Below are 18688 nucleotides of genomic sequence, written 5' to 3'. Positions count from 1 at the left end.
AAGTTTGTCGAAGTCTCCTAGTCCTACAGCCCGAACTCCAGGCCACAAAGATCTTCTTGAGTTTAGATTACGATTATGTAGCTGAGTTCATTTGTTTCATAAATTTTCTTAATTCAGACCAGAACATGTTTTGCAAAGATAATGTTGTGACTGAACATATGAGATGCAATATTGATCATATGTTTTCCCAGTATGACAAGCAAACCTACATGACTAATGGACTTTTTAACCTACACTACGGCTATGGACTCTCACCCCTACAACCTTGGTACATTTAATGTAGCACATACACTTGCACCTGGACCTTCTACCCACTGTTAATCCAGTATAGTGTTCACAGCTGTGTTTATGGGATTAAGAACAGTGGATATCTTGTCCCGCTGGTCACTGCTGACCTGTATAGCTGCACAACACTACTGGGCATCATTCTGCGCTATCCTAGAGTGCTGAGTTCTCTCTAAATACCTCATCTCAGATAGAAGTTTTCTATCCCTACCATTACAACATTTTGTTCAGTACTGGTGTTAAATCTGTCATGGTTGGTTCTTTTACTATTATGCTATCCAGGACCTTTTGTCACTTTAGTTATGTCAGTGTCAAGGCAACAGAAGCAGTCATTGGGCCACTAAGACTACAGAGCTTTCAGAGGGTGTAGTCTGTGTGAAATAAAATAAAGATTACATGTTGTAACCTTAGTTTTATGATGACAGGTGGAAGCCTCTAACCTCATCCCTCCACTGCTGCATAACTGATGAAGGTTAATGGATGCCAGGGTGATTTCGGATGGCTTTATACGGTCTTATATCACAGACTGATTCTGATCAGCTGGAAAGAATGTGAATTTCAGGGCACTGCCTCACACTTTAATTGTGGGGAGAGTACTGACCTCAGTGAGTGAGTACTCTAGGGTTAGCCTACTTTTTTGCAGTAGCAAGGCTTTATGTGAAAAGATTAGCTCAACTAATCTGAAAAAGAAGCACAATTTATTGAACTGAATGGACCTAAATGGCTTTGACCAGAAAAGTAAAATTAAAAATAATATTAGTCTTTAAAATAGATATATATTAATATTTAAAATAAATATGCAATGTTGAAAAATGAATAGTAAAATAGATGTAGATGGAGAAATTGTTAAATAACATAATGGGTAAAATAGTTGAAATATCTAGTTACAATCTCTTAGGAAAAGATGTAGTATTCTGTTTCCTATTATATAGTGCCATAAGAACTCTGATAGAGGCTTTTTAACTCGTGAAAATCTGAGAAGTCACTGTTTATTTTTCATAAGTAGCAAATGTGTTGTGGGTGAACTGCTGTAAGCTTGTGGGTAGCTGTGTGTAATTTACGAATATAATTTGTTCTGTGTTTTTCTTACTCTCGCAGACATGTCGAGTGAGGAAGGTTCCTGCCATCCAAGGCTGCTGGTGGTAACCTGGGCAACAGCGATCACAGCTCTCCCCACAAGTGTTGTGTTCACATTCACAGCTAAACTTCTACATATGCGCAGAAACACAAATGTCCATACACAAACACATGAAAAACACACATTAACAGTGCACTTTAAATTTCACCGATGTGAGCTCTGTTTAAATTGATTGTGCAAACTAGAAGCTGGTTTCAAGCAGGGTTTTAAATCTGAATCTGAATCGTGAACAAATATGATTTTTCACCGTAGAAACCTCTTAAGTGAAAAAATTAAATGTCAGCCCATAGCTTGACACTACTCCCACACAGTGTTGGGAAAGAGTGACCTTCAGTTAATTAAACTAATAACTATTATTTGTTTTTTTGTTTCCTGTCGCTGTGCCGAGTGACAGCCTGTTAGAGAAGCTCCCGTTGTTTGATGTTATTATTTTAATGACTTTACCACCCAATAAGGTTGATTTTAACTTTTATTGTCCCTACACCATCACTTCTTTTTTTCCTTTGGATTTCTTATCAAGTTTTGTTTCTTGCCACTATATTCTTAGCAATTCTACAGCCCGAAGTGAGGTCTTTAATCCTGGAGGAGATTGACGAGGTTTCAGAGCTGCAATTAAGTGGAGAGTTAAATGGTGATGATAAAAACCATCTGTTCAAGTTTTTTAGACAACAAATTGTCTAAATAGAAATTATTGCTTGAGTGTAGTATGAGGTGTTTTACTGTTTCACTTCCCAGAAAGTGTGACCAAACCCAGCATTGGGACTTCTTTGAGGGATAGGGATGATATCATTTGAAGGAACTGCACTGCTTGTGCAGGGAAATGGTGCAATCCTGGCCTTGTCACTACAAAGGAATTGTTCAGTTGAATGTGGACTATTTCCACTATGGATGTGCGGGACTAGTCAACTAATCATCGCTGTTGTCACTAGTCGGTACCAGACTTAGTAGTCGTTTAATCCAATTGTTAAAATTTTACTTGATGCCCAATGCCGGTAAATCTTCAGATGAGTGGAAGAAAATCCCTGGATGGTTGTTTTGTTATTTTAGATTTGAAGTTTTATTGCAGTGGTTGAACAGTGTGCATCATTCATAACGCACGGCACAATGCGCCACACTTTTCTGTCACAATTTATACGTTTATCAGATGTTAACTTGTCATATTTTAGTAATATTTGAACATGTTTTGTAGCAACATGTTTTCATATTTAGCATCGGTTATTTATATTGGTTATTTTAAGTGTTTTTCTTCTTCGTTGTCTGGAGTATACATGTAATGTTGGTGAAGGCACGACACAAGGTTGTTGCACAGTTAAGTGGCATGATTCGTTATAAAAGAATGTGATAAATGGATTAAAATGCATCTGTTATTAGTTTTTGACATTTTCCATTAGATGGAAATTTAACTTGATATTTTAGTGTTTCTTAGATAAATGAAAGGGAATAATATTTTTTCCTGGTTTGGTCGACTAAAAAGTTTGTCGCGAGGAAAATCCTTGAATTCCACTATCATGCATGTGGCAGTTTGTATAAGAATCACATCAAAAATTGTTTTACAGGCACTGTTATAAGACATTTTACTGCATTCTCAACCACATAGCTTCCAGAACAAATCTCTTTAAATTTTGGAAAATTGTTCTGAGATAATAAGCACTGTAACTATCAATTTTTGAAATAAAGTAATAACCTAGTTCAAATGCAGTCTTTATGTTTTTGCTGTGACTATGTGGTCCTTTACATGCATAAACATCCGCAGTAAGTAGTTTGAATGTATGAACAACACCTGAACTGAAGCAAAATAAAATGTTGAGATCAAGTTTGTATTGATTTGAATCTAAAAGTGTAGAAAATGGTCATATATAACCCTCTGTACAATATTTATGAATATATTTTTAATATACACAGAAAAAAATAGTATTTTCTGTATTTGTGGCCGGGTGAGCAAATTCTCTCCTTTGTGCACCCTCATGTGGCACCTCAACATTCACATGAATGTGAGAATAGAGTGCAAATAGGTAATTATCAAAATGCATCACCTTTTGAAAGCCCTTTAAACAACAATGTGTACGCATGAGAGCCAACTCAACCGAAAGAACTTGGTTCAGTTTCCAAATTTTCAGTTAGCAGTAAATAGGTTCATGATTAGTCTCCCAGGAGAGAAATAAATTCAAAACTAAACACAGACAAAGCAGAATGTAGCAGGATATTTGCCAACTCAAGGTTCAGTAATTCAATTTAGGACTTTCTGTAAATTGGTTGATATGGTGAGGGTGCCAGATTTAACTGAGAGGAGAGCAGTACAATAGCACAACGGGAGCCAAGTCTGGATTTGTTGGCATGAGTAAATTTGCCCCTTTTTATCTGAGACACAATGCTACAGCTCTTGCTTAGGCTGCCTTTGTGCTGAGCAGGCATCTGAACAAATGTTCTGCGGACGATCATCAACAAATCATCTCGCAGGTCTCCACCTTTCTGAATGTCTGCCCAGTACGCTACTGCATGGATTGTTTGAACTCTAATCAAAGTAAAAAAGCTAAATGTCCTGTGGGAACACAGCGCAACAGAGAAGCTCTAAAAAACTGCAGAGAAATAAAGCAGAATTATAAATAAACAGAAATTATTCAGCTGTATACTACATCTGCTCTGTTCTATTAAAACTGACTAAATGCGTCAGCCTCTAAACACCTGGGCAGAAGAAAGTGGTTAGCCTCCTCTAGTGAGTTTAAATACTTCCTCAAGTCTTGCTTAGAGATGGGGGGAAAGAAGAAGAAAAAAAACAGGACTTTTCACACACCAGTGACATCACTTATTGTCACTGACATCACCACCGAGGGACCAGACGCAGGTGTCAAATCTGAGTTAGACTTCTTGTTTCAGCCTCGGGACATGTAAAGGACACAACGCGGTGCATGTGTGCGTGGTGGGAGAAAAAGAGGGAAAGATCAGGTGTCTGGTATCAAACACTCCTCTGTTTGAAGTGACACGTGAGACGACGCTGTACAGTGTCACCTGTGTCCCCTGCAGAAAGGCGCGCACAGACTCACACGGAAAGTTTTTATAGAAGGAGTTAGATGAAAAGGTGATGCCTGAGGGCTCTCTTTACTCCTGTTCAGAACTATGGAAGAGCTACATCACCTTGATGGTATTGTTAAACAGAGTGAGAGAAAGTTGGACATTATTACCTTTGTAACACTGTCGAGTGGACAAGCTTTTGCATGGCCAAAACAGATGCACATCCCTCCAACTGAGATGTCCTTAATGGTATAGTAGTACTGAAGGGCCAAAACAGGTTATTACAACTTTAACAACCAATGACTCAAAAGATATTCTACTTAAAAATATCCAGAGATGAATGACTCATACTGACAAAGTTAATGTGTTTTTAGCCTCACCCGTCTCGTCACAATAGGATCCATATCTTTGGGGTCATGGAGTGTCAGAGTCATGAGGTCGGCGTTCAGCGTTCTGATTCTCTGAAACACCAACCTGATGTAGCGGGCGGACGTGAAGTTCAGGAGAGTTGGCGAGGGGTCATCTGCACTGGGTCTACCGTTGATCAGAGAGGTGTGTATCTGTAGAGATAAATGCCAACATATGACAACAGAATTCGACTGCATGCTGTGAAGATTAGTTGAGTAATGTTTTGTGAGTTTCTCACAGCAGTAAACAGAAGAAGTAAAAATTCAAACAGGACATAACGATGGGCAGGTAATCCGATTACTTTTTTCAAGTAATGAGTAAAGTAAGGGATTACTATTGCAAAAAAGTAATTACATTACTGTTATTTTCCCATAGCACTCTGCGTTACTGTGTTACTAAACCGTGGTTTTGTTTGTGAGAGTGTCTCATGACAATGACGTAAGTGCGTGCAGCGTTTAAAGGGTCGAAGTACTGACCTTACTTTGAGTTTGATTCCATAAAAAGTGACAAAAACATTACTATCCACTGTACAATGCGTGTGAAGAAAAATTATTTTTACAGCGAAAAAACCCCCTAAACTTCTGAGCAAGTACCTAGCACGTTGCCACAGGAATGTGAAATTCACAGAGAAACCCCCAGATCCCCCCCACTGACATGACCGCTGCGGCACCGGGCAAACCCCCACCCACCCCACTCCAGCTAAACAGGTGAAAATAGATTTAAGAGTGACAGGACTCAGTGCCACTGAGTCTTTGATTTTATTTAATTTCTGCTGTGCTTTACTTGCATCTATTTGAAAGAGTGAGAGTAAACACAAAACATGATTTTATTTTATGTGCTGGAATTTGCAGAAAATAGGTTTAAATGTTAAACAAATTTCTTCAAGTCAAAGACTGTTGCATATAATGTATCATGTTTTTAAAAAGTAACTAAGTATCTAAGTAACTAATTACTTTTGAAAATAAGTAGTCAGTAAAGTAACGGTAATTTTTTTGAGAAGTAATCAGTAATCGGTAATCACTAATTCCTTTTTCAAGTAACTTGACCAACACTGATGAGCAGCGACAGCTTCCAGGATAAATTGCTATTTGTTCTTTAACAACAGAGACATATCAAATTTAATTAAAAGAATGCTGATTTTCACTGGATTCAACAAGAATGTTAGGGTAGAGAATGGTTTTATTTGGTAATAATGAAAACTGATTTCAAATTCAGGAGACACAGTGGCTACAGCAAAGCACAGCAGTGATTCACACATGAAACCTGCTATCGCCCTTTGACCGCAACAGACTGAGAGGCCAGAACTAAAAAGTGAAGCCAGCACAGAGTGACAAAAATGTGGATAAAAAATGTTTTGACATTTCTCATTTAAATGAATTCTGAAAGGGTTTAAAATGGGGACACATGTAGCTGCATCAGAGCGCATTTGAGTCACTCAACTGAATCTCTTGACTCTGTGTTCTTGGTGCCTTTCTGGGCAAATGAATTATCTGTTATTTAGCACTAGTTAGTAATAATTATCAGACACCTGTTTTTAATCAAGCTTAGTAGATAACTTAGCACTCCACTTTATCTTCCAAATATACTTCCCTCTGACAAAAAACCCAGCATGGCAAAAGGAAAAAGAGACCTCAAGATGCAGAGTGAAAAGCAATGGGTGACATCACAGTAGCTGTGACCATCTTTTATATACAGTCTTTGTTGTTGACCAGTGACGGGTCACAGTAGGTTAAGCTAACCTGACACTAACACTTAAAGCACTTAAAGAACACTCAATAAGAAAAATGCATTCTTACAGCTGACAGCACAACTTACTTAAGGGATTATAAATTTCAAGAGTGCCCCAACTTTACTATAATTTATCACATAGTAACAGTTTCATCCTGCCTTCCACAACTTGACAGAGATTAAATACTCGCTGGCTAAGACATCTTGTCATGCACACCTGATTCAGTCAGAAGCCTCAAATTTCTTATGCTTCTTTATACCTAAATTTGTTTTTTACTGAGTGTATCAGCGTGTTTTTTATGTACTATCACAGATGGTTTTTCACTTGTTCATAATTTATTTAAAAAAATCTGTCTCTGTTCAGCCACACATTTTGATCAGTGTTTCGTTTCCTGGATGTTTGGCTCCTTCACCGCACAGAATGGTGGTAAAAGGGTTTTTCAAATACTGACAAGATAGGATCACATAGCTGATGCACATTTGCGAGCTGTGTATCCATGATGACGATCTCCTGTTCCATCACATCCCAAAGGTGCTCTATTGGATTGATATCTGGCGACTGTGGAAGGCATTTAAGTTCAGCGAATGCTCAAGAAACCAATTTGAGATGATTTGAACTTGATGGCATTGCACATTATTCTGTTGAAAACAGCCATCAAAAGAGCCCTACACTGTGGTTACAAATGGATGGACATCAATATAAATGGTGCCCTGGTAGGTTGTGGCGTTTAAACATTTTTCCAATCTCCTATTGTCCATTTTTGGTGAGCCAGTGTAATCTGTAGTCTCAGTTTCCTGTTCTTTGCTGACAGAGGTGGCAGGCGTGGACGTGTTGTGCGCTCAGTTGTACTATTCGGTAAGCCTTGCTTTTAACATGTAGATATCTGATTAACTGTTACCCTTCTATTAAAAAACAGTCTAGCCATTCTGCTCTGACCTCTGGTATCGAGACATTTTCACCCAGAAACCTCACTCTATATTTTCTCTTTTTTGGACCATTCTCTGTAAACCCTACAGATGGTTGTGTGGAAAAATCTCAGTCGATCAGCAGTTTCTGAAATACTGAGACCAGCCCGTCTGGCACCAGGAATAAAGCCTTGTTCAAAGTCACTTAGAGTACTGCTCAGTTTGAACTTCAGCAGGTTGTCTTTTCTATGTCTACAGGTCCAAATGCATTAAGTTGTAGCCATTTGAGGTGTTGATTAAATATAGATATGAAAAACTAGTCCATGAATTTATTACTTTTAGGCTGGACTATTGCAATGGATTATTATCAGGATGTCCTAAAAACTCCCCTCCCCGAGACTGGAGAGGTTTCTTACTGTTAAAAGGGAGTTTTTCCTTCCCGTTGTCACCAAGTTCTTGCTCAAAGTGGGTTGTTTGATTTCTGGGGGTTTCTCTCTATTATTTTAGGGTCTTTACCTTTTTGGCAATATATAAATAAAACTGAATTGCATTAAATGTATGAGCTGAAATGTTAGATGACCACATATCCTTTCTGAAATGTAGTAATTCTCAACAAAAAAAAAAATGTCCTGATGTAAAATTGCTAATGATAGGATGCCCACAAGGCAAATTATATACCCATCTACAGAATCTTACAACTTGGATCATAATAATACAAAAAGGAAGGACAAGCACAATTACTGATGGCATTCAAAGAATCTTGTATTTTTCCAGCACTGGTCTAACATTAAATCAGACTGAAAGTAGTAGAAGCATCAGTTTATATTGTGCATAAACAATAATCACCAAGCAGGCAGATAATAAGAAGTGTGAGGTTCTGTCTGCCTGTCTGACTGTCTGACTGTCCATCTGTCTGTCTCACTAATGTGGCCAAAAGCAACATTTGGCATCTGTAAAAAAAAAAAAAAAAACTCTTTCACAGTGAGCTGACTGTGTGTATGTGCGTGTATGTCAAGGGGAAACACTTGATGGGTGTAAGCTGCACACTTGGAAGTAACGAAGGAGCCGGTTGTCTATGTGTGTGTGCTGGCGTGTGTGTGATGAGTGGTGGGGTGACATTGTGAACGTGTGTGTGCGATGCTGTGACAGATCGCCTACGACTCATTATGGTTTCACTGTGATCAGACGGCAAGGGAGCTGTCAACCACACACTTGTGCTCACACACACACACACACACACACATTCAGACACCTCCGTCGTTACTTGCAGCTCTTGACATCTCCCAGCTCGCACCCCCTCTAGCGCTCCCCCGCAGGACACAAGCACATACAGTGCAAACACACAAAAAGACACACTGAGCACACATATTCATGCACGCACATTAGCACACATGGAAACGCATGCAGATAATCAGAAGGGCATCCACAATTACAGCCCTGTGTGGGGGGATGTTAACGTGTGATTAGTTTATTTCCAATGCGTGTTTGCGTATATGTGAGCATGTTTGTGTGCTCTGAAATCCTCTTTCTCTTCATTAATGTCAGGCCTGCCTGACTGTTGTTACTGGATGTGATCACACACAGCAGATCAAAGGAACACAACAGTAAACACTGGGGTGCACATGTGTGTATTTGTGTGTCTTGTGGTGTTTTTTTTTCTTTTTTAATAACTCAGAACTTTCTTTTTCATGTCATTGATTAAAGTATTTTATAACAATTCCCACATCCCTCTTGTCACCTGGCCATCATCTGCCTACACAACCGCCCTTCATTCCCTCTAATTAGTCACCAGTCCACCAGATCAGTCTCTTTGCCACATCCTCTTTTGTGTCTCACAGTTGTACAGTCAACTTTGGTTCTGCCGCCCTCTTTATCATCTCTGACCACTCTGGATTTTTCTTCTTTGCCTATACAAGCAATACATAAAATCCAGAAATTCCAACATGGTTTAAGTAGATGTAAACTAACCCACCTTAACCCTTCTTCCCCAACTGGGACCAAAGAAAGACAAATAATCTTGAGTCGATCCAACCTCCTACCCCCAACAGCTGCCAGTATTTTGAGTGAGCAGATATCCAGGTCAAGGCTTCCCATTATATGAGCTGGATATTGGAAATGTTTGCAAATGCGTTTTCTCTTTCGCTTTAGAAGGACAGCTTACCCTCATGCAACCAAAAGCCTTTAGATATGCAGTTAAAATGATCAGCATGAATTCTTTCAGCCAGGATAATTGTATAGTCAAAATCTGACATTGCAGCGGCCCTAGTTTGTAACGTCTTCATGGGTTACCTCTCCATTCTCCAGTGGGTGAATCTTTGAGTAAAAGGACGTGCAGATGACTTCATCATCTCTGGTGTAGGATGGAGGTCCTGTCCGTGGATATATGTTGAACCTTGTCAGGCACTCTGTGTCTGTGATAGCATAGTACTGCCAGGGTTCAAAGGTCATGCCATCTATTGAACGCTCTAAGATCCAATTGCCTGTGGACAAAAAACAACGGTAAAGAAAACGATGAAATGCTTTCAATGTGTGATGAGGAGACCAGGAAAGATCAATAAAAATAATGAGTGGCACGCAAGTCTCTGTTAAGGTCACGCTGCTTAATATACATAGAAAATTGACAAAACATTCAGTTTCATATTTTTCAGTAAATTAGAGCAAACTGTGGTATTCTGGATTGATTAAATGCAAAGTAAAGTGAGTCCTGCCGATCGAAAAACCAACTGTGAACACAACAACAGAAAAATCAAACAAACATGCACTCATAGTTTCCATAATCTTTCTTATTTTTTTAGCTTATTGTGTTTCTGTGTGAACTAGCTAGAACATCAGCTTTATTTTTGCCCATTATAATTGCTTATTTTATCATGTAAGTACCACATCCCTCCATTATATAGAGTCATGTGAAAAAGCAGGTTTTTTAAATTGCTTTGTGCAATATTGTGAAAAATTAGGTTCACCTTTACTATTTCCATAGGAATTAATTAGGGCAAGTAAAAGAGAGGTGCTGCTAATGAAATATATTTGATTAACTGATAATCAGCAAGCGTGACCACCTCTATTAAGCAGGTGGTCTGGATGTGGATGGATTTGGGTCTGTCTTAACACGATGCCACAGACAGTAAATTCCCACCAAGGTCAGATCGTGCAGTCCTCTTAAAAATTATAAAGAAAAACCAAGATCTGACAAAGACTACAGGTCTCAGTTAACATATTCAATGGTAAAGATCATGACAGTACATTTAGAGCAGGGGTGTCCTGCAGGTTTTAGATGTGTCCTTGATCCTACACAGCTGATTTAAAGGCTAAATTACGTTCTCAACATGTCTTGTAGTTCTCCAGAGGCCTGGTAATGAACTAATCATTTGATTCAGGTGTGTTGACCCAGGTTGATATCGTAAACCTGCAGGACTCTGGCCCTTGAGGCCTGGAGTTCCCACCCCTGATTTAGAGAAAGACTGAAAAAGTAGCACTTGTCTGGAAGGTTTGCATCTTCTCTCTAAAAAGAACATCGCAGCATGGCTTAGGTTTGCAAAGTTGCATCTGAACAAACCACAAGACTTGTGGTCCTTCGACGAGATCAAATGGAGATGTGGCCATAATGGATAGCACTGTTTGCCAAGAACATAGTAATTCCATAGTAATTCAACTGTTTCGTCTTTTTTCTAGATTGCTTTTCAACATATTTAAACCGTCCACCACCATTTTACTTTAACGTGCTAGTTTGTTGTTTCACATCAGTATTGTTAATCACTGAGCTAAAGATCCATTTGATTGAATGGAGTCTTCCATTATATGAAGACTTCTCTGTGGGATGATCATTAGCTTGATGATTAATGCTCCTAAGATGAACCCTGCGCATTAGTCACAGTCCTCTCCTTAAAATTAATCAAAGCAAAAATATTAACACTTCAAGCAGTATGAGACTGATAAAATAACATTTTTATAATTGAACGCATACCTGGGCGAGGTGAGTTGGCTGCCTTTATTATCACATAGGCGATCTGAAAAACCTGAAAGATGCACACAGAAGAAAATGTATGAAACAAAAAGCCACATCATACCTTGGTTTTAACGATTACACCATTTCTTCACTGTTTTAATAACCCTTAATACAGAGCAGTCCAATATTAGTAACCTTTAACAGGGATATGTTAATAAATTAAACATTACCATATGTCAGACTAAAAATTCAGTTCTTTTCAGCTTTTTTCTTGTTTCACTGTAACAAATATATGGCATTCAATAAATAAATAAATACATAGAGAAAATGAAATCCATTCGACCACACTGTCAAATAACACACAAAAAAGTGCAGTGAATGACGTCTACTCATCACACCGAGTCTTCCTGTCAGCTTCTCTCCCTTTAATTTATTGTATTAATATCTTAGAAGGCGTTAACATGTTAACACATATTAACACTTGCTGGGAAGCTTTTATTGCACTTACAGTAGTGTATCAAGTTCTCCTCATTTTGGGTCAAATTATCTTCATTTCATTAATTTCTCCCCTGCTCTGCTCGATGGTGAAACATGGAGCAGAGGAGGGCAGCAAAACTCTCACTGTGGAGTTTAACAAGTGAAAATTAAAAAATAAAGTGCACATAAATTGGGTAGCTGAATGCTCAGGGCTGCACTTTGCCCTTGTTGCTTTTGCAGTGCAGTGCAGTAGATTGCAGGTGTTAGGGAGAGGCTTACATGCACGAGCACGCCAGCTGTACCGATTACCAAAAACACTAAAGAGGAAAACTCAGATTAAAACACACACAAAGGGAGCACGACTTTCTCATGTGTTTAAAGCCAATGCTTAATGCTATAGTAATTTCAAAATTACATACGCAAACCAGCGCTTACAGTAAGCAGGGTTTGTGGTAACTTTACGCTAGACAACCACAATAAACCAAAAAAAAAAGATCAAACTAAAAAGTTTTTATTTTTCAGTCACTGAATGTTGTTGTCCAGGTTTCCCGGACTTTTTGTATTTGAAAAATAGAAATTAAACATTTTATTCTGATTTAAATTTACATCTTTTCCCACATTCGCTCAGCAAGATAAAAGGTCAGCTCACTATAGACAGGTATAAAAATATACTGTATATGTGAAATTCAGATGTAGGTCAAATGCTTGCTCCCTAACTATCTTCACCAGGCTGTGCTTCCTTTCTCTATGCAAGCTCATTGGCCTTTCTTCTCAGATGTGGGAAGAAGTGTCACATTGCAGCAATTAGAATAGGGAAAAAGCTACCGTGTGTGTGCATGTGTGTGTGAGCAAAAGAGAGGGAGGGCAAGAGAGAGCGAGAGATTGTGTCATTTAAGTAACCCTATAGCAGTTATTCAAACCTCCTACAAAGAGTCACTGTTACTTACTGAGAACGGGATGGTGTGTATGTGTGCATGTGTGTGTGTATGTGAAAAGGAGTGATTTCAGGGGTAACTTGTAATATGGTGACAACTTTGGGACAGCTAGGCAGCTCCAGCAGCTAAACATAGATCAACACCACTAACTAATGCACTCTGTGTCTATGTGTGTGCGCGCGCACCCAGGGTTGCATTGTGTCATAGTCTAGGTTTTGATCAAATGTGGATCAGACAAGAGATTTTTTTCAGCCTCTGGAGCTCAACACAGCATCAACAAATAAACAAACCAATAACCATCCTGCAAAATATAACAGAGCTGTTGAATAAATGTTAATCTCATATGCATGAAATTTAATTTAATGTCAGATAAATACATTTATGTAGAGCCTATATAAGTATAAAGCTTAATTGGATAGATTCTCAGCTCAAACATTTATTTATTTTTTTCCTTTATAGTGCAAGAACTATAAGCTCAAAGCAGCAGGGTGTCAGCAAGTTTCATCAGGTTTTGCATGAGACGTTGTTATTTCCACTTAAAATGAAGCAAACAAAACATTCTCAATGGATAAAAAAAAAGTGCACCACCATATGAAAGAACAAAGAAATTGAGATTTTTTTGAACAAAAATAAAATGTGGTGGTATTACTACAGAGTTACTGCCTTTCAATACCATTATATTTGTCACACCACTTAAAGTACAGTCCAACTAAAATCAGGATTTCTTTTCAGCAGCATAAATATAGATGGCAATGAAAGGAAAGTGCATCTTCTTATAGTGTGGATATACAGATGAGCCAACAGGGGCAAAAAGACAATAACTTCAGCTTACCATCCTGTTAGAATGTTAACATTTATTTCACATTTAAACCAAATGATTTTGACTGTAACACAACTTCGAATGGTACAGTCAGTGTGGTGCACAGGGGTCCAGAAGGTACGAGGTGGGCAGTCTATATGACTCTCAAATGAACTCCTTATTTAACAGACAGCATTTATTTCTTAATTATTTTCTTTGTATTTGAGAGATTAGTAAACTTCAACTACATGTTAACGTCATGTCTATCTTATCTATCTGGTCTATCTTGTGAACCAAAACTTATTTTTATTCTTTGCAGCATAATTATTATTAATCATGAATTGAATTTTAGCTTCCAATATTTACTCTGTCAGTTTGCGGTTCCATATGGTAGTGGTTAACACATTCACCTAACACACAAAAGTCCTTGATTCAAGACTGGGACGAGACAAAAATCTCTCAGGGAGAAAGGATTCCTGTCAGGAGGGGCATCTGAAATCTTTACCAAATCAAATATGCAGATTCTTCTGCTGTGGCAACCGCCTACTGAATAATGTAGCAGCTGAAAGGAGTTTTACAGCATAATTTTCTACTCTGATCAGAATAGTGGTATGGTGCTTAGCACTGCCACCTCCCAGGATGAAGGGTTTAAATCCACCATCTTACATGAGTCTTTCTTTCTGTGTTGAGTTTCTATGTTCTCCCCATGTCTGTGTGGGTATTCTCTGTGAATATGTTGTGGCTTGTTGTCTGTCTCTCTGTGTTAGCCCAGTGCCAGACTGGAGACCTGACCAGTGTGTTACCCCAATTCTTGTTCTGTGGCAGCTGGGATAACCCCACAACCCTCACCCACCTCAACACAAAAATTTAAATATTAGACAAAGCTAACGCAAATGCAGTTTCTAAATGATGCGGTTTATTATTAAGGGGGAAAAAACCAAAACCAACATAGCACTGTGTGAAAAAGTGCTTGCCTCCCAAACCTGACTGGGCCACTCTTAGCAGGAACAACTGCAATGAAGCATTTTTGTTAACGGTAAATGAGTCTTTTACAGCACTGTGGAGGAATGTTGGCACAATCATCTTTGCAGAATTCTTTTAATTCAACCACTTTGGAGAGTTTTCAAGGTTGAACTGGCTTTTTAAGATCATGCCACAGCACATCAATCAGATTCAGGTCAGGACTTTGACTCGGCCCCTCCAAAGGCCTGACCGGAATTCGATTGAGATGCTGTGGCATGATCTTAACAAGCCGGTTCATTCATTTTGTTTTTCTTAAGCCATTCAGAGGTAAAATCGGTGTGTTTTGGATCCAAAGTACCAAAGTACGCTTCAACTTGAGGTCACAAACAGATGGCCGGATATTCACCTTCAGGATGTTTTGGTATACAGCAGGTTGTTTCCATTTACCACAGCAAGACTTCCAGGTCCCCTGAGGCAGCAGGACAGCCCCAGACCTTCAAACTACCACCACCATATTTTACTGTTGGTATGATGTTCCTTTTCTAAAATGCTTTGTCAGTTTTGTGCTGGATCGTCTCATTCTTATTGTTGATGAACTTGAACTGGGACTTGTGAAGCCTGCGGTTCTTTAATCTTCTTCTGTTGTTTTTTTTTTGACCTCCTGGCTGAGTCGCTGCACTCTTGGAGTAATTTTTTGTAGGCCAGTCACTCCTGGGAAGCATCACCACTGTTCCAAATTTTCTCCATTTGTGTATAATGGCTCTCACCTTGGTTTATTGGAGTCCTAAAGTCTTAGAAATTGCTTTGTAACCCTTTCCAGGCTGATAGATGTCAGTGACTTTATTTCTCAGGAGTTTCTTTAGATTGTAGCAAGTTGTGTTGCTTTTTGAGATCTTTGAGCCTGCTTCACTTTTGTCAGACAGGTTCTATTTATGTGATTTCTGGATTCAGCAGGTCTGCCAGTAATCACGCCTGAGTGGGTTTAGTGAAATTGACACTGATATAATCACACGTTAATTCAATGACGTTACAAGTTTTTGCTGATACAATTTAAAAATAAATGGTTTGACGCTGGTGCTGAAGCCTTAAAAGTTTTCTCTACAGTAAAAACACAGAAATCCAACATGTTAAAGCACAGACAGACGGTGCTCTTGTGCAATTAAAAAGTATAAAATTGAACAGCTTTTACTTTTCTGAGAGAATCTGTTTCGTTTGAGTTTACAGTTTTCAAGTTAAAAGGTGAAACGGTGACTCATTTGTTCCCCAGGTGAAGTGAAAAATCATATTTGTTTTTTGCACTGATGAATAATTCTGTGACTCTAAAATAAACTCCTGAATCACTTTAATTTTACATTGCACAGTGCTTCAGATAAAAGTAACAAGACTTCAGAGGAGTTGATGTAAATAAAAATACAATAAAGCAGTGTCTTTAAAGTTTAGATCTCATAGCAATCTTTTTTTTTAAATGAAAAACTCAGAACAATATAAATTCATTTCCAAATAGCTCTCATGTATTCCATTGCTGCCATTACATACTTGAAAGAAAATCATCATGATATGCCAGGAACTGGCTTTTGGCAGATATTCGGGCATTACAGCCAACTGAGCACTTAAAATGTTTATTTTAATGCTCAATCGGGCCACTTAAGCCCCGTATCCAGTATGGCTGGGTTGCCTACAATTAAATAGCCTGTGAAGAATCCATTTTGTCTCAGTGTGATTTGGACACATAGTTACAGCGGTTTTACAGAACAGCTGGTGTTTACAGGTCATTCACATGGAAACGTGTTAAAATCTCTCTGGCCTGATACACTGGCATCAGCCTCCAATTCCTGTTAGCACTCCAGTCAGTTCCAGTGCAAAAAAACAGAGCCTGACCAGAAGCAAAGTGAGATGAGGTCAGAACAAGATAATGTATTACCCCAAAAATATATATAGCAAAAGGTGCTTTGTTGTTGTTGTTATTGTAGTTTTGTTTTTTCCCCCAGACATAAACACACAGGTGCATATGTCATGAGAGAAACTAGTAAGAAGATTTACTGTCACTTCAAATGAAAATGTGTTAACATCTCACAGGACTAATAATGTAGCTGTTGGTCTGGTTCAAAATGGTGTGAATCATCCAGCATCCCTTACTGCCAAACTAAATGCAGGCAAACAAGCTGCAAATAATCAGTGGAACCATTCACTTGTTTTTCACATTTTTGTGCTTTTCCACTAAAAACAATTTGAGAACATATTTTTGAATGTACCAGAATTTTTTTTTAAGTCTCGCCAGTCCTGCAGCAAATAAGTTACAGGACTCTAATATTTGAGCAAACTGCAGAAAAAACCCCCAACAAGAAATATGAAAGAAATATTGTTTTTCACATAGATTTGAACAGCGAAGCGGCAGCAGTATACACAAACATGGGCCTCGGGATAAGACAGAGGAATGCCCGGCTGTGTAACAGCCTTTTGAAATCCATTCTTTTTAAGTCTGTCACTCTGCCTGAACTGCTCAAAACACACTTGTACACACAAATGAAATGCCTTTATACACTAACACGCTCACTCACAGACTGGGTCGTAATTTGGCCCTAAGCTTTTAAATAGGCTTTACTCTACACAAAACACCAGATGCTGCAATCTCCCACATTCTTGCTTTGGCCCAAGCTACTGTCAGACATTAAACCAGCAAACTTTTATTGGGTACAGCAGATGTTTCATTTACGTCCTCTTAGTTATGATTTTTGTTGGCACTAAAAGTTCTGACTACATAATTTTTTATGTTTGTTATTTTTGAAAAGCTAAACAAGTTTGTCTGTATCGCTTAAAGAAAGAAATATGCATTTAATACATAAAATTTTGAATCAACAATGGTGTGACCTTGTGTAAAATGTGGGGGAATAAGCAAAAAATATAATTAATTCTGTGCTTTCTTAGGGTACTAACTAAAATAAGAAGGTAGCATAAAGTGACAACAGGATTTTTTTGTATTTTTCATATTCATTTTGATACTAGCAATATGTTTAACTCGTGTTAGGTCAGAAGCATGTTTACCACTGTGTTGCATCACCTCTTCTTCAACAACACAAACCCTTTGCAAACTGTGGAGACCAACTGCAGCAGTTTAGAAAGCACAAAGTTTTCCTTTTTTGTTTAATACAGGATCTCAGCTGCTCAGCAAACCTTTGGTTTTACTCTTCGTTTCATAAAACATTACATAGGGTGGCACATCTGGACTGCAAGTAGACCAGTTTGGCAACAGGACAAGCTTTTGCATGGAGCCATGCTATTTTTAAGTTATTTCAGCATGAGAAGGCATTCCTTGAAAAAGGATCTCTAGATGGTAGCCTGTGTTCCTCCAAAACATTTATATTTTGTTTCTTATTAGTGTCTCTTTTGCATATATGCCATATGCACTACTGCACAGGTACACTGGTAGAAAGCCAGAGTTTCTTTTCTTTTGGCATAATTACAAAACATTCTTAATAATATTATAATAATTATTATATTAATGATGTAATAGTTGTACACTTCAAATTGAGTCCAGCTTATATGAGCAAATTCACAGTGAAGGGAAGATGTGTTTCTCAGATTGTTGATATGTTTTTTGTTACTTGATTTTTTGTCTGTATGGTGGAGTTTTGCTGTGCATTTTCACTGACTGAATGATTTTCAGAAGTTCCTGAGCCCATGAAGTAAATTAGACTAGAGGTCATGGCTTTAAGAAGATCACAGCCATTCAATATTGGTTTCCAGCTGTGTCCCTTCCATACTGAGATTTCCATGCAGATTCTCAGTGTTTCAATATCATTTTGTTCTGTAGATGATAAAATCTCTAAAATGTGTGCAAATTTATATTTAGAGAATAGATTCTTATCTGCTAAACTAATAGCCCATACAGTGTCTGACATCTTTTGATGGATAAGATAAAGCCTACGCTCCTTTTTTGACACCCAATCATATTACAACTCCATTGCCTTCACATTTTGCAACTTTCTCTGCGTCCTTGAATCACTTCACATGCATTTCTGTCTTTTTGCATGACCCAATAGTTCAGTATTGTAGAGTAAGTACATATTGCATTTACTATCTTACAATGATTTTAAAAT

The 18688-nt window shown here is 38.2% G+C and overlaps 1 protein-coding gene across 7 annotated transcripts in view; it reads right to left on the bottom strand.

Moving 5' to 3' along the window:
• lama2 (laminin, alpha 2) overlaps positions 1-18688 on the bottom strand; it is a 202470-nt gene that overhangs the window by 130868 nt on the left and 52914 nt on the right. For all 7 annotated transcript variants that reach the window (XM_039599289.1, XM_039599293.1, XM_039599291.1 and 4 more), the window contains exons 4-8: positions 11436-11487; positions 9764-9954; positions 4813-4992; positions 4603-4692; positions 1376-1493 (exon numbers count right to left, since the gene is read on the bottom strand). In XM_039599289.1, the coding sequence (XP_039455223.1) occupies positions 1376-1493; positions 4603-4692; positions 4813-4992; positions 9764-9954; positions 11436-11487 (631 nt within the window). The remainder of the gene's footprint in view (positions 1-1375; positions 1494-4602; positions 4693-4812; positions 4993-9763; positions 9955-11435; positions 11488-18688) is intronic.

This window comes from Oreochromis aureus, linkage group 15 (genome assembly GCF_013358895.1).
Source record: "Oreochromis aureus strain Israel breed Guangdong linkage group 15, ZZ_aureus, whole genome shotgun sequence".
Lineage (NCBI taxonomy): Eukaryota > Metazoa > Chordata > Actinopteri > Cichliformes > Cichlidae > Oreochromis > Oreochromis aureus.
Note: the sequence above shows the minus strand (reverse complement) of the source record. Positions and strands in the feature narration are given on the sequence as shown.